Here is a 16,342-nt window from a genome sequence, read left to right on the forward strand (position 1 = left end):
GTGTGTCCTCTCAAACACCTGTCCTAAAATAATCTGGTGAAACTAAAAGGTATTACAAATATTTATTATTTCAACAAAGTCTTGAATAGAGAAAAAAAAATACTAGATAGTTATAGATAGTAATATATCTAGATTAATATTAACACTAAATCTACGAATGGGACCTAACTGGGACATTTGAACATTGGAAAAGCGTTTACTCTTGGTCTTATTCTAATCTTCATCTGTCCCGTTTTGGTGAGCCTGTGCCAGTGTAGTCTCAGATTACTGTTTTTGACTAACAGGAGTGGAACCCAATGTGGTCCTCTGCTTGTGTAACTCATCTGCCTCAAGGTTGGGTATATTCTGCATTCTGAAATGCTTTTCTGTTCAGTATGGCTGTAAAGAGTCATTATTTGTGATACAATACCTGTCCGATCAGCTGGAACTAACCTGGCCATTCTCCTCTACCTCTATCATCAACGGGGCGTTTCTGCCTGTCTGGCACCAGCAACCATGCCAAGGTCAAAGTCACTGAGATCAAAATTTTCCCCATTCTGATGTTTGATGTGAACATTAACTGAAGCTCTTGACCTGCATGACTTTATGCATTGTGCTTCTGACATATGATTGGCTGATAATTGCATGAATGAGCAGGTGTTCCTATTAAAGTGTTCTACATATCAGGAAGAAGAAGAATGTGCAGAGAACCAGCAGATGTAGTAAGTTTATGATTATGCATATTACACAAAGGTTCCAGAGAAACAGGAGAAAAATCTTTCATTAGCTGTGCAAGCAAAATCCTGTTTCTCTGGAAACTCTATGTACTGTGCTTAAGCTTTTACTACAGCCACTGAAGTACACTGCCGTTATTTCCTAGCTGTTCTGCTTATATATAAAATTACACATACATTTATTTATTGTAGATATACTAGAAAAAGTCTGTGTTGCGGAAATAGATGTGATAAATGGAACTTTTACCTTGAATGTTGTTTGTATTGAGATTAGAGCTCCTAAATGTACAGTAATTTTACAGTCTTTGGGCAACTGAATAGAGAAAACGGGTAGTATAGTCAGTGCCTGAAGTGTTTTTATTTCCTGATAAATTTTTAATCTGAAATTCTTCACCCTTTAAGTGTGTATATGTGAGCTGTAAAGCTGGAATGGGGTGCAGCACATGTTTCAGGTATGTGGAAGCTGAAGATTAGAGGCAGAAGGCTGTCTGGAGCATCTCGTTAAAAAACTGAGTCTCTTTTAAGATAGTAGTGATAAACAGGATGCGACTAATCACGTAAACATGAGGGTAATATTGCTTATGCTACGTTCCACTCTTTTTCTCTGTCTCTCTCTCTCACTCTCTCTCTGTCTGTTTCTCTTTCTCTCAGACTCACAAAAAATGTAGGTCAGGACTGTAATTTCAGCAATGGCTGGGGCCCACGATTGCTAGAATTCTTTCTTTTTTTAGTTTTGTGTGTGTATGGGTGGGTAGTAGTGGTGGTGGTGGTGAGGGGTGTTATGGATTTATGGCATGCTTGTTTCTGAATATTCCATGTCAGGTTTTCTTTCTGTCCCACACCGATGTCAGCCAGTTAAAGCATGACCCAAATCCTTTAACCCAAAGTGCTTAAAAAAAAAAAAAAAAATCCTGCTTCTACCCTTTTCCTTTCCCCTCCAATTGACTCCAGGATATGAGCTGCCTTCTAAATAGTAAATATTTTTATTATTAAAAAAAAGTTTTTTTTCCTGCATTTTTCTACTTTTTCATAAACTCCTAATAAATTCTTCATAGAAGCTTGAAAGTTTAAACACGCATGGATTGTTTTTCTCTGGTTTCTTTGGTTGAGACTTGTAGTTTTCAGACCGTGGCCATGTTGGCTGAATGCTGAATGAAGCTGGAGTTCACAGACTGGGTCCTCGTAGGTCTTAGAGTCTCTGTGAATGGGGAAGAGTGCAAACAGTGGTAGATACAGTTGTTACACTTCGATGCTAATGATCTCTTGGTGCTACTAGCAGCCCACCGCAAACTGTCATCAATTAACATCCCCGCAAGTTCTGCACAGAGGGGGAAAAAAAGCTGTTTCTCTTTCACGCTACATTTACAGCAGTACACATTTATTTCCGATTTCGAGAGATTAGTCAGGAGACACTTCCAAACTCAGGAGACAACAAGTAACTTTTAAAACAGGGGAGAGACATATTAGTTTGAGCACTGTTATAACATACATAATGGATTAATAATGTTTAGCTAGCACAATAATCACGTTATGACTAACGAAAATTCTATATTCTAACTATTATAAAATGTAATTTAAGTTAAAAGCAATATTAATATTCATAATAGTAATAAATGTATACATAGGGATTTCCACAAAAAATTGTGTTGTGAATACTGTGATAAAAAAAAAATGAATAATTGATGAATAATTAAAGTAATACTATCATTATTATTATTATTATTATTATTATTATTATTATCGTTGTTGTTTTTGTTATTATTATTATTATTGTTGTTGTTGTTGTTGTTATTATTATTTCCAAGGCATTATTTATTTCCCTTTTCTTGTGCAGATGGTTTCCATCACAGAGTCTTGGCTTGCCTGATTGGTGTCAGCCTAGATTAGGCAGCCGCTCTGATAGCAGTCCCAGCCCTCAGCCTCTAATGGTGTTAGCAAGGCCCTTTTCCTGCCTGGCTTCAGACAGCCTGCGAACTCCCGAGTGCAAGCGAACCTAACGAGGGAACAAAACTATGTCCCAAATCAATTTTGTGCACATATGCACACTCATCTGAAAGGTAGATGATGTGTAAATGTAGAACAGGATTTTTTTTTTCCCCTCTTGCATGGCACATATTTCAAGGAAATGTCCTTCACATTAAACTCGGTAATTATGTTACAAAGTAATTATGTTTTTTTTTTAGCCTTTTAGGCTTAATTCAGATTTATTTCTCAATATCATCAGCCATTACGGTTTTGTAAATGTACGCAAGCAGACAGACTAACAAGAATACCACTCGCATAGCAGTATTAACTACTTGAACTGAAGCCAAAAAAATCCAAGAGTTTTATTTAAAACACATTATAATATTTGCATGGAGCTTCCAAGCATACACCTGCTAAAATTATTCCGTAGTGCTTCTCTCTTCGTCAGATGTATGACGGGAACACGATAGGAGGCAGAGCAGCTCGGCAAAACGTTCAAGCTCGTCAGACACACGGCATTGTGCCGCGCGGAGAGAAAAGGCAGGTTTTGTTACGATCCTTATCTTAATTCCCTGGGTTTTTGACAACCGCTTTTACCTCCCTTTGACATTCAAAACATTTGGGGCATTTACATGAGTGAGGACGCCCAAACAGCGTAACTCGAGAAGCCTCAGTTTCTCCACTAGATGTGGTTAGCCACTGTTGTTTGGTTCTTTAGTGACTGCTGCTGTTGGCATGCTAATTTTCAGGGCGATGTGATTCAGGCCTATGTTGCTAGGAAGGATAGCCCCCTCCAGAGGTCAGGAGGATTCCGGAGGGACGCGAACACCCATTAGTCAAATGCTGCGGTGCAACACTGATATCATTGCCCCCTGGGCCCACTCTCTGTTTTTTTCCCTCCCCTCCTTTTTTTCCAAGTCTTTGCAGAAGCCGGTCACACTGGAGCTGTTAAGCTGGCATGATGAATAATGCAAAGGCAAAAGGAAAGGGAGATATTCAGTGTACACAGAAAGATTGAGGGACAGAGGAAGATAGACAAAGAGGGAGAAAGGCAGAGAGAAAGCCAGATAAAATATACATTCACAATAATGTGTCCCAGGTCCATGAGGGTGGACTCTGGCTGGGAGGGGGGTTTATTATGGTTATGAATTTTGCGTGGCGGCTTTTACAGGCCTGCCGTACAGGGGTGGTAGACCCCTTGCAGCGCTCAGCCTCATTAAAGCACAGATTACTTTGCTGAATAGTAACACACACACACACATGCACGCACATGCACATACATGCACATACAAATACAGGGGAAAAAGAATTTTTTTCAACCAATACAGTAATTATATCTGTAGAAGGGTTGGTGGGAGTCTTTGTCCTCAGTGACAGGAGGGTGCCTGTCCTTGTGAGGTCATTTGGTTTTCACCAAGATATAAAAACACATGCACACACACAAAATCACTATCCTTGTGAGGAACTTTTGGCTCTTTTATTTTTTTTTGACAGGGACAAGACTGTCAGATTCCTACCAAGACATAAAAACAGGCCGCCCCGTACACACACACAAACACCCACCCACACACACACACAAGAATGTCTTGCTATCCTTGTCAGGTCCTTCCTTTGACATGATTATTAATGTAACTAATTAAGGCTTAACCTTAACCTCAGTAAGAAAAAAGTAACCTTTTGGCTCTTTTAGGGTTTTTTTTTTAAATAAAAGCTGCAGTTTTTGTCAAGAAAAGCTGTCTCCTCCTACAGTCCATCCAAACATCTGCAGAAGATCAAAACTGTCAGATTTTCCCCACCAAGATATAAAAGCATGCTTACACACACACACACACACACACACACACACACACACACACACAATGCACAACAGTTATTAAATCGGCAATCAAACTTTTCAGTCATTGTCCAGAGCACATGACCTCTGCACACATGGTCACATCCCTGCTTCTTTTGGCCACCACATACTCAATGGCAATTAAACACAGCACAATGTGTTGCTAGGTTTGTGAGGTGTAGAAAATGCACAGTTATTAGGGTTTCAGGAGATGTGGCCTAATTGCCACCCTGCGGGAGAGGGTGTGGAGTGTGTTTGTAGGTGATTGGCAGCCGTTGAAGGAGCCATGAGTCAGAAGCATTTACAGGGATGGTACCTACCGAGTGGCCAAAGTGCCTCCCTATCTCATCTCAGTTCCTTTCTATCTTTCTTTTCTTCCTCTCCATCTCTCTTTTTCTCTCTCTCCCATTCCCACCCTGATCATTTCAAGATGAGCTTGGTCACCTTTTCCCTTGAAAGGCGACATAAGCCAGACCTCGGCTCTTTCTTCCCGTGTAGAGCGAGCGAATGAATGGAAGTGATCTGGATCAGAGAGTGTACACAAACAGAGGCCCATTTGAAGGTGCACTCAGACGCGCCCGTTTGATCTTACGGCTGTCTCTGCAACCTTCTGACGGCCAATTCCCCCTTGTTGCAACATGCAGCCCGGACGTGCGTGCTTTCAGATGACACACAGCTACAAAGCTGACACATTCTCTCAAAGAAATTGGCCTTGTTTTCGTTTGTATGTCTATATGCAAATCTAATTATAATTGCTGAAACCCACTCCTACAGATACCATTTTACAAATTCTTTAATTTGAATTGGAGTGGATTTCAGCAATTCTGACACAAAAAGAATTATTTTCAGTCAGAAATGTTCAAACTGGAATTTGGTTATGCATGCTTTCTGAACATTAAGAATTCATGCATGAAACAAAATTTTCAGATTCTTTTATATCGGATGTATTTTGCAATTAAGCATAGTGATCATAAATTATACAAAAAGTGCATAATATTATAAGGTCGTGTTTCCTGTGTATGCTAGTTCTTCTGTGTACATTTACCATTAAGCAAATCATTTCCATTCCTCAGCTTTTGATTCATCTATACAAGTGGCTGTGCTGCGTTTTGATGAGTTCAATAACTCTAGATGGCAGTGTTTAGCTTTCCCATGTGGTGCCATTGGGAGATTTATTAAAGAATGATAGCAGCCATCCATTCATCTGTCTGTCTTTATCTGTACTCACACAAAAACTAAATTATACTTTTACTGTACTTTCTGAAGAAATAGACACCTTAAAGATGGGCAATGCAGCAGAAGAGCCATGACAGCCATACTGCTATTTATCATTTGGCCATGGGTTTGTGCAGCCCAAGAGACTGTCTGTGTGTGTGTGTGAGTGTTTGTGTGAGTGTTAGCGTGTGTGTGTTTGTCCTAGACTATGTGTAAATGTGTGTGTGGAAGCCTTCCCAGCCGTATGGTATAGGTGACCTCAAGGGCTGCAGGTTGGCTAGCTCCCTGACCTTTAAAATGCACAGGCGGCAGCTATTGGGTTTCAGTGCTGGAATTAGCCACTTGAAATGCAGCGAAGGAACAAAAAAATGATTGATAACGATGTGAAATGGGAGCTGCAAAGGTTTTCGTAGGGCACCCGGCTGTAGCGGCCTTCTCTTTCCACTCTCTGATTTGCATTGCAGCAGTTGGTCTATTTGGCAGTCGGTATTTCGGTACCGTTGTGTGTTTTGCTCCCTGAGAATCCAAGAAAGCAATGTTTGTTTATTCTAACATGGGCAAGGATATGATGATCTTTCTAAAGATAAATATTACATATCAAGTTTTTAAAATATTCCTCTGCGATCTTTTGTGTTCCTCGCAAATATTTGTTTTGCATCTTTGGCGGTCAAAGTGTGCAAAATTTATGCTCGCGTTTATTTCCTTGATTTCCTCAACAGGAATATTCAAATCAAATCTTGTAAAATTTAGCTCATGCTGTGACTCTGCATCTGCGCTCGAAGAACACTAATCAAAATCGTTAGCCCACAAGTAGATCAAAGTAAACTCGAACCAAAAGCCTCATACATGTGGGACTAATCGCGCAGAGAAATTGAATCATTGAAGCTTCGTCTCTCACCACTGGTCCCTGAGATCACTGACAGGTTATTTATGCATCAAAGCCAGACATATTCAGGTGGGGAGGTGGTAACTAAAGACTCAGTCAGTATAGTTTACCCCTAAAGCATGCTGTTAATTGGACTGGGTTTTAAAAATACAGATTGGGAAAACTGCCAAAAAAATTATACTTTCTTTTTTTTCCTGCCTGTTTCCTGTTACATTATTATGTGTTTGTCCATACTAAATTTTTTTATTTATTTATTTTTTAATTACACAAAAAATGATCAACATCTTTTGACAAATTTATTTAATAAAAAGGTCTGGTCAAACATGGCCTTTAAAGCCCTTGTCAAAGATGCCTAAACAATTGAGCGCTGAGGTTTATACCAACTACAGGGATTCATTAACCTCAGACCTGCTCGGCTTCCTCCTCGCGAGCTGGGCCTGATCGCACACTGATAGATGTGGCCTATGAATTAGAGTGAAAAGAAGTTCAAATGCTCTGCCATACACAATCTTGCGCTGTGTCTGACCTGGAAAACTATGACGACTCCCAGAGAGCTGCTGTGAAATCCACTGTTTTTGGAATTATCAGGAATTATAAAAGTTGAAAAAGAGCTGTTCTTTATACCTGCCATGGTAAATGTGCAACACACCTGGGTTGCCAAACTTGATGAACCCTCTTTGTTGGTTTGTGAGTCGAGCCATTTGTGTGGGTAAGGTTGCATAGCTCAAAGCATCCACACAGAGAGAGAGAGAGAGAGAGAGAGAGACCGCTGCTAAGGTTACATCTGGTACAGTAAATTCGTTGATTTAGCTCACCATTGCCGGGCCTCTCTCCTTTTATTTGCGCCTGGCACTCAGTTGTGATGTAAATATTATCTTACAGCTCACTTCTAAGCTGGACACACATCACTAAGCACCTTTGTGGGATTAGCATCCAGCCAGGGCTTGAATTATCCAGGGAACTGGAAGGCTTTGTGTAGCCGTGGCCGCATAGGAGGAGGGATGCAGCTGGGTTGCTCTTTTCACCAGCTTTTTTACTCTGTGTCCCGATCTGCCACTGTTGTGCGTGTCCACGCTGCCCCTGTGGCCCTCTTAAACACTCACAGCCGGTGAAACGCACTAAACGTGTTTGAAGAGAAAGAGAAAAAAACACGATAGCCTGTTTGTGGATTCCTTTCACACTGTTCTGAGATGAATTAAGAGAATTGGCATTGACGCTGTGAATGGATTTCACTGCACTCATACATTCAGATCATGCGCAAAAAAAAAAGGGTTTGAAATATTTTTGTTTCTCTTAAGTCTTGTAGTAGAAAAACATTCACCAGTATTCTGTTGCGAGAAATTTTCCAGAAGAATGTGTCAGATGGTAGTGTCTTAGCGCTTGTGCTGAGAGGTGGCACTTCCACTGTTATTTGACCTCTCTCTTTTTTTTCCACTGGCCAGCAATTCAATCAGTGTACTCCTTCAGTCCTTTTGTTACACCCAGCAGCTCTCGGGCCATCTGGAGAGACAGAGCAAAGAATTGATTTTGGCATGTTACAAATAACACTTGATACCTGAATTCATTGGCTTGACAACTGTTTACCTGCTAAAAAGAAAAGGAAGGTTATTATAAGATTCTGGAGGGTTTTTTTTTTTGTGTGTGTGTGTGTGTGTGTGTGTGTGTGTGTGTGTGGAGAAGTTATCGACTTCCAATGGCGCCCCTTATTAGCAGAGAACACGATACAGTCTCCTGATATAGTAGTTTGTTATGCGATGCAGATCACGCCTAGAGTAGTTTTCAGCAGTTGGTTATAAACAAGGATGCTGAGAGGAAAAGGAGGTAAGTGACAGGAAAAGAGAGAGTGAGGCTATGCTGCTGATTGACAGGAGATGCTAACTCTCAAGTGACAGCTGCCCCCAGGTCGACAGGATGTATGCAGAGACGAGGTCAAAGGCCAGTTTGACCCCAAGCACCCTAGAAAAGCTTCTCCTTCACTACAGTGTTCACTACTGTTTCCTGGGAATGTAGGGAAGAAAGAAATGTTATAGCCACAAAAAATACACTCTTGTATTTCTTTCCAGATCAATCGAGCTCCGAGTTTTGGAACAGATCAGAAGATTGATTATGATGTGAAGCGGGGCGTCTTGCTCAACGCCCTGAAACTGCTGAACATCAGGTAGGCTGTAAAGTGTCTTTCTACTCTTTTATTTCCACTCAGTATTCCCTCTCAGTAACAGTGTTTAAGAGAGAGGAGGATGTTAACTGAAAGGCACACGTTCAGGCTTATGGAGTGTTTTCATTTTTATCGATTAGCTTGAGTTCATCTTTAAAGGATCAAGCCTCTTTTGATGTTTAGGAGCATCCTGATTATTTCAGGCATTAGAGTCTGTGTAAGACTTTAATGCATGCTTGCTTGTGCTTGTTTATTAGGTGTAGGTATAAGTAACAGATTGTGGAGTAATCCCCCAGCATTGTGTTCTCTAAAGCCCACTAACTCCCTTTTAACAATTGTGCAGATTCCTGTAAGTGTGTGTTCCTGTTTGTGTTTGTAAGTGATCGGGATCGTGTGTATTTGTATGTGTAATTTGATATGTAGCATTGAAGATGCCTTCTGCGTGACTGTATACATTAATTAATCATTTGCATACAGGACATAATGCGTACCGTATACCGTCTGTGCAAACTGTGTGTGAATTTATCCACGTTTGTTTGTGTATGTGTGTGCGCAAAGACAACAGTCCCCAGGTAGTAAACACAGTCCAGGCTGATTGATCATCTCAGGCCTGACCTCTAAGCTTGGACTCTTGTGTCCTAAATATAGCCCTCCAAAGCAGCACTGGCACTACATCAGGACATAAGAGGACGTGAACGCTCTGCAGCTCACAGGATCGTGTTTCAAGTGTAAAGGAACCAAGATGCATTGTGATCCCAGTGTCAGAGTGAATTCATTCTAGCCTCTCCAGACGTTTAGTGCAGCTCTGCGGATTTCCAGACTAAGAGTCATTCTGACTTGAAAGCCAATGCATTGCGCCATTAAACAGGCAGTATATCCTCAGTGCCCGAGCGACCTGTCTTCCCCATTCCGGAAAGTTAGCATGACGTCTTCAGTGCTTGGAAATAGTAATACAGTGGCTCGGTGGGTTAGTTCTGCTAGCATTAGGGATATAAAGAGAACTTGAAAGCATTAAGTCCTGCACTTCAAACAAAAGAGACTCAGAATTCAGTGACCTTAGGCAGTCTGAGAACAACAGCAAAAATAAAGCTCCAGTTAGTGAAGAAAAAAAGTGCTGGGCCTTTTAACAGCAAATCTGCTGAGATGTATAAATTCGCAGCCATTTGTAGTCTTTTGTCACATTTACATTTTTTTTCTTCACAGAGCGAGTGATAAGCGACGAAACCTGGCTCAGCAGAAGGCCGAGGCGCAGCGACGCCTCTACGGCCAGGGCACCATGAAGAAACTTTCAGCAGGTTCATCTGAGTGGGAAAAGCAGCGCCTCACGCTGGAGCGGAGGAAAGAAGAGCTGGTGAGGCGTAATATAATTTTTTTTTCTTGCAGTAACTTTCTCTAAAACTTCTCCCCAGGCACACACGTAATGCTTCGTTGGCAGTACAGGGCGACGATGTAGTACTTAATTATTCATGTTCAGAAATTACAGAGGCGATACGTTTCAAACTTTTAAGTGGCAGTTCTGCAAGACGTGCTCTGTGCACCGGTCCGGCTCTTGATTGGTCTTTCGGGCCAAGCTTTATTGTATGATGTGATGAATGAATGTAAAATTGCCGCAGGTAGGTGGTATTTTCAAAGGCCAGGGCGAAAAGTGCATAAGAGGGTAAGAGCGTGGGATCAAGTGGGGGGGCTTCAGCAAGCGATCATGTTCTAGTGTTTAGCAGAGATCAGTGACTATAATTGGAGGCACCCTGCTGCTCCACTGCAAATTGACCATCTGACCTTTTCACAATTACCGTTTTTGATGTATTAAAATGGGAATGTGGGACTTAAATCCATATGAATTATGATTCGACTGTCCGTATTAACAAGTGTAAGGGAGAGGGAGATTTTTGCATTCAGCTCTTTGTTCATTCTCTGATACTTGACTTCATTAAGGCGCCTCTCATAGGGTAAGTAGACGTCTGATGTTGTTGTTTGTCGAAATAAGCATGCACATGAGTTGGACTCTTTCTTAGGACCTCATCTTTGTCCATTTTTGTTTTAGAAAGAGAGGCTGGCCCAGGTTCGCAAGCAGATCTCCAGGGAGGAGTACGAAAAGCGTCATCTGGGGAACTACAGGTAGGCCATGGGAGCATCTCCTCCTGTGGGATGCTTCTTACATTTATGAGGTCAGCTAAGGAGCAGGGTGCTCCCAGGAGAATAAAGCACCAGAGAAAGTAGAGCTACACGGCCCAGTTCAGAAAAGGAGGGAGAAAGCTGTAGAGGCCTGAAATGAGAAAAGACAGCGGTCAGGGCCTGAATTTATTGCCCCTTGGTATGCACACTCACTTAAACATGCACATACATAGACCCGCGGCATGTTATGCCAAAGTATCAGGAGCTTTTCTCTTACGTGAGGCCACTGAGAACAGGGATCATCAATTTTTAATATTCGCCTGTCAGATGAGCAGATGCCTGCTTCAGAAGACAAGTCAGGGGTGGTTTGGCTTCACCTCATCCTTTGCTCATCACCAATGCTCTTTTGCTTAAAAGAAGTGCTTGCTGTACACCACGGTAGTGCCCTGGGCTTTATTACCATTGCTGCTCTCTGTTTGTTACACTCGAATGCCGAGCGTCTGGTGCTGCCTAATGAAGACCCCCCAATTGGGAAGCGGCACTGGGACTTGATTAAGGCGGCCCTCATTAGATGAGTCTCCCAACTAACCTTTTTTCCATTTACTGGAACGGAGTTCAGGTACGGGGAACCTGCTTCAAAGAGGGGCCAAAGCCATTTAGTGTCTGTAGCATTTATCACACTGCTCGATGAGTAATTGTGATGAGTCGCTCTGGAATAACGCCACCACTTAAAAAGCACAGAGGAAGCATGGGGAGTGAATCTGGTTCTTAAATAGGTTGTTTTCCAGCTGATGTAATTTCTATTCCCTACATCTCTATCCTAATAAAAACACCTCAAAAAGATGCTGAAACATTAAAAAAGCTCGGGAAATATGTGGGGCAGACCAAGATTTAAACGCGCCATATGCACAAGGCGAGGCGTAAAGAGTCAAAGGCTCACGCGCCTCTAATAGGTTTTTGCTGCCACACAAGTTTGGCTATAATGTACATATGCAGGCCTTAATGGATTTTAGAGCTTTATCCAAGGATCTTAACATTTACATTACTTGATCCCTTGATTATGCTGCAGCTGGCTGAGCTCCTAACTGAAGAGCATGTTCAAATGTTAGCAGAACAGAAGGCAAAAATCTGTAACTCTAACAGATAGTACTTATCATTCCTACCACCTTTTTGTTTCTATAGATTAATGTCATAACATGAGAAGTACATGTAATTTCAAGATGTGTGATGTAGATAAAATCGAAGGTTTACATGTTACTCATATCAAAACATTACCCTGTGTAGTTCCTTCCAACAGCTGTGCTGCAGCTGCATCAAGCCTTAGTCATTAGTCATTACTTTAATACTAATGCTGGTGTCAAAAGAGTGATTGAGAATTGTTTAAATAATATGATAAGCAGGTGCATTCTCCTCACTCACTCTCTATTGCCTTTCTCTCTCTTTCTCTCTTTGCTTACAGACGTATTTACCCCCCAGATGACAAGCTGCTCTTGGAGAAGTATGAGGGCCTCCTCTCGGTTGCCTTTCAGACGTTCCTCGCTGGGCGAGCAGCCTCACTTCAAAAGGAAATGAATAATCCTCTGAAACGAATGAAGGCATGTACCTGAGTCTCAGCTGGCTCAGAATTCTCTCTCTTTCCCCCTCTCTTCTATCTCTGCTCTCTCTCTGTGTCTCCCTTTTTCCTTCTCTGTATTTAGAATTTCCCTTCAGCTAGAAAATAGCAAGAGAAGAAAGGAAATGTTGCAAGATACTGTTGTGGCTCCTCCTTATGTTTCCTATCACGACCTCGTTGCCCAAGTCTAAGGCTTTCCAGTCCATAGTGAGCATGATGTTTTAAAGACTCAACACAACCCTTTTTGTTCCAAGGAGTGCCTGCCTTTTTGCTCTTTTTTTTTCTTTGGCCTCTGTCTTAATTCTTTATTCACCTTGAGTTCATTATTGTACCATGCCACTTCTCTGAAATATTTGGATGTTTGAAGAGGATTTTCAAGGCAGGAATATGTCAGGTCAGGCGCATCAGCGTGCTGCGTTGTTGGAGGGCCTCTTTAAGTATTGCCCATCCACACTCTGCAATTTAATGGAATTTGAGCTGCCTGTGGTGGGATCAGTCAGAACTGCATCGGAATGACTGATATGACCAGGGCATCTCTTCTCCTTTGCTATGTACATTTAGCGGGATAAACATGCAATTCTTATAGAGTGGAATCTGTGGATCTGGCTTATTTGGGAAAGAGTCAGTGTTGATCAAGCATGTACCATTACCACATTAGCTCCTGAATTTGCTTTCTCATTCAAGCATCAGTTTTGAAGCGAAGAGGTGGTTCAGAAATGATGGTCTAGAATCGGCTTCCTTAATCATAACTCACTAGAATGTTTCCGAACAGGGAGAAGATAACTAGCATTTAACTCGCAAAGTGAACATTCTTTGGCCGTGCATTTTAATCTGGATTTAGGAAACAATGCATAGATCTGGTGAGAATTGGAATTGAACATGCTTATGTCCATTTGTACTAGAAGCACCAATCAGTGAGGAGCTTACCGGTGTTAACTCTGCAAGAGCGTTCTTTTTTGTGGAACAGCGGGCAGTATTTCTCATTATAAAACTGCCGAGGTGGCTGGAGTCAAATGTTCATGAGTGCCTTTTTTGTGATATTTTATGTTTTAGAAAATGTTTTTAGGATGTTTTAGAAAATGTAATTCACTGTGTATTCACAATCAGTTTCTTTTGGATAGTGAGGAATAAACTAAACTACTCATCATTCACAAAACGCATCATTTAGTCTATATACACAATCTGTGCTCATCTCAGCCCCACTTTATATCAAATGACCGTAACTACCACTTAATTATTTATTGTAAAAGCTAACAAATGGTGAAGTGTGTTTTGAAGTGTTGTTTTTTTTTTTCCTTTATTTTCAATTATATTAACTGAGGAGTGCATTTTGATAGTACAACCATCTTACATAAATTATACATTGAAAATTAATTCTTAATTACAAAAATCCATTTTAAGTAAATTATGTCCATAATGTCCACATGTTATTTGTATGGTTAACTAGTTAACCACATTTTTTTTTTTTTTGCTAAAACCACTGTAAAACCACTGTCGGCAAAGAAAAAAATGGATTGTTGCCTGAGATGGGTTAACATGTTTTTTGAATGTTTAAATGCACGTTTTCTTAGATTCAATATTGAAAATTATTTTAAAAAAGGGTTTAATTTTTAAAAGTTACAGCCATGGAATTGGCACTGCAATCATGGACACATCCTTGCACATGCCTCAAAATTATAATGTACTAAACCCTTAAATAATTAATCATCTCAATTAAAAATCTGTTTGCAGTCAGTTATAATATTTCATTGTATGGAACATTTTGTTTATTTTGCTGTTATGATCAGGGAGGACAAATCATTAATTTATTAGCTAGCCCACCAACAAGTAAAAGCTGAAACCTAGCTGACTAAGCTAAAAGGTGGTAGCTAACAAAATGTAATAACAAATGGTGGTCTAGTTAGCTAGTTGAGTGCATTAATCCAGACTAAGCGAAAGAAACACCTGTATGATCTAGCACATTGATGTAGAACACCTTGTTTGTGTCCTCAACAAAAGTCAGCAAGTCTTTGGTCAAACATTTCATATGACCATCGTTTAAATATGACATTTCTGGGTCGTATGTTTATAGGAAGAGGACATCTTGGATCTGCTGGAGCAGTGTGAGTTGGATGATGAGAAGTTGATGGGAAAGACATCCAGGCAGAGAGGAGTGAAGGTAAGTTGCCTTTTCAAGTACACCAAGCTCTTTCTTACACAATTGGCATCAGTTGAAATTAATTTGCGCCTGTCACTTCTGAGTGTGCTTTTCTTCCTTGACAACCCATGAGCCCACAGCGCTCAATGATCTGATGGATAGACAGACTCCCAGGGGTGCATTATGGGCCATCTGGAAAAATCAGGGCAGAAATGAAGCAGTTGAAATACTGCGGGATTCAGTTTTAAGCATTCCCACTTAAATATGCCATGGAGAGCAGCACAATCAAACGGAGATAGATGTTTGAGTTCGTCTCCGTCTCTTCAGTCTCCGTCTCCCTCTTTCTCTAATTGATTTGTTTAAACCTGTGCTCGCAATAGCTTCCTAAGTGTTAATTTTGCAAAAGAAAGCCGAGCTAAATTAGCTGTTGAATAACTGATGTGAATGCTTTATTAATGCTAACAGCGTGCTCCTTCCTGAGCGCAGGACAGGCATTCACTTCAATTAACTCTGCTCCCCAATCTTTCTTTCTTGAAAGGAAATGATAAATTAATATTCCCGAATGCTTAGTGGTGAAAGGTGGTATCCGGGCAGAGTTACTTACACTGAATTAACGCATCTCAGCTGTGACATTAATCACAGGCGGGTCTACACTGTACTTGTCATCAAGGTGCACACCAAGGGCCGTGTCACAATCCTACTCCCCCTCTTTTTCCCATCACTTTCTCCACCTACTCTCTCTACTCATGTCACCTTAGCTACTGCTGATGACAAATGCTAATTGGAGTCAGGATGAAGGCTATATCCGCCAAGGCGCTGACTCTGTCTAACATTGTCTTTTCTCCCCCAATGTCACTGGACATCATTGGCTTGGACATGTCTATCTGTCTCTACAGGCCTTGTCCTCCATGCCCGAGAGCGCCCAGATGCCCAGGAGGCACAGGGATTATGAAGACAGCTCAGGCAGCTGCAACAGTAGCAGAACGTCAGGCTCAAACACTGATGAAGAGGAGGAGAGCACCAATGACCTCCAGGAGAAGAAGGTCTCCATTGAGGTTGGGGAGAGCAGACAGAAAGCCTCTGAGCGTTCCAGTAAGTCTGTGAAGGAAATGATTCTTTATTAGTACTCATCCGGGGCCAGTTAGGAGAGTCTCCACTATGCTGCACTCATTCCCCTTCTTTTATATCACAGCCCTCGATAGGAAATCATTCCCTTGATGCTCTTCATACAACCATGAAGGCTTCTTAATTACTTAAACAAACTTTTGCCATTGTCACAGACAGACGTACACACCCTGAAGCCTGTTTCCAGCCAGACCAACTCTAGACACAATTATGCAATCTAGTGGTGTCAGCTGCAGCGCTAACCCCAAATTACAGATGTAAATCTAGTTTAATGCATTTGTTTACCTAATTAATACATGAAACAGGCAAAATCCATCTTTTTTAATTAGGGTCACAAGGATCTGATGGTGCAGTCCAGAGGCTCTTAATTTGACTTGCTGGCAGTAGTGGGTGATAGCTTGAGAGCTCTCTCGGCTCCCATACGCAGTGGCTTTAATGAGCTTTTTTTGATGTGTTTCAGTCCACTAGTCTGTAAGGATGCTAGGATCTCAGCTTGGGTGAGGCTCAATTCAGGGAGATCCTCACAGAAGGGCTTTTGGTTTACCTTGGAAAGAACAAACAAACAAACCCTCTTCTCTCCAAATGGAA

General features: G+C 41.3%; 1 protein-coding gene and 1 long non-coding RNA gene across 2 annotated transcripts in view; one reads left to right on the forward strand and one right to left on the reverse strand.

Moving 5' to 3' along the window:
* The window catches only part of ttll7 (tubulin tyrosine ligase-like family, member 7), a 58,296-nt gene that overhangs the window by 23,718 nt on the left and 18,236 nt on the right, over positions 1-16,342 (forward strand). The window contains exons 10-15 of the mRNA XM_053238108.1: positions 8,677-8,771; positions 9,972-10,119; positions 10,810-10,883; positions 12,340-12,475; positions 14,564-14,650; positions 15,526-15,721. Of these exons, the coding sequence (XP_053094083.1) occupies positions 8,677-8,771; positions 9,972-10,119; positions 10,810-10,883; positions 12,340-12,475; positions 14,564-14,650; positions 15,526-15,721 (736 nt within the window). The remainder of the gene's footprint in view (positions 1-8,676; positions 8,772-9,971; positions 10,120-10,809; positions 10,884-12,339; positions 12,476-14,563; positions 14,651-15,525; positions 15,722-16,342) is intronic.
* LOC113530379 (uncharacterized) lies at positions 155-13,106 on the reverse strand. Its single transcript, XR_003403144.3, has 3 exons — positions 12,484-13,106; positions 7,935-8,113; positions 155-7,731 (listed from the first exon to the last, which is right to left on the reverse strand). It is a non-coding gene; the product is annotated as an uncharacterized LOC113530379 (long non-coding RNA).

This window comes from Pangasianodon hypophthalmus, chromosome 11 (genome assembly GCF_027358585.1).
Source record: "Pangasianodon hypophthalmus isolate fPanHyp1 chromosome 11, fPanHyp1.pri, whole genome shotgun sequence".
Lineage (NCBI taxonomy): Eukaryota > Metazoa > Chordata > Actinopteri > Siluriformes > Pangasiidae > Pangasianodon > Pangasianodon hypophthalmus.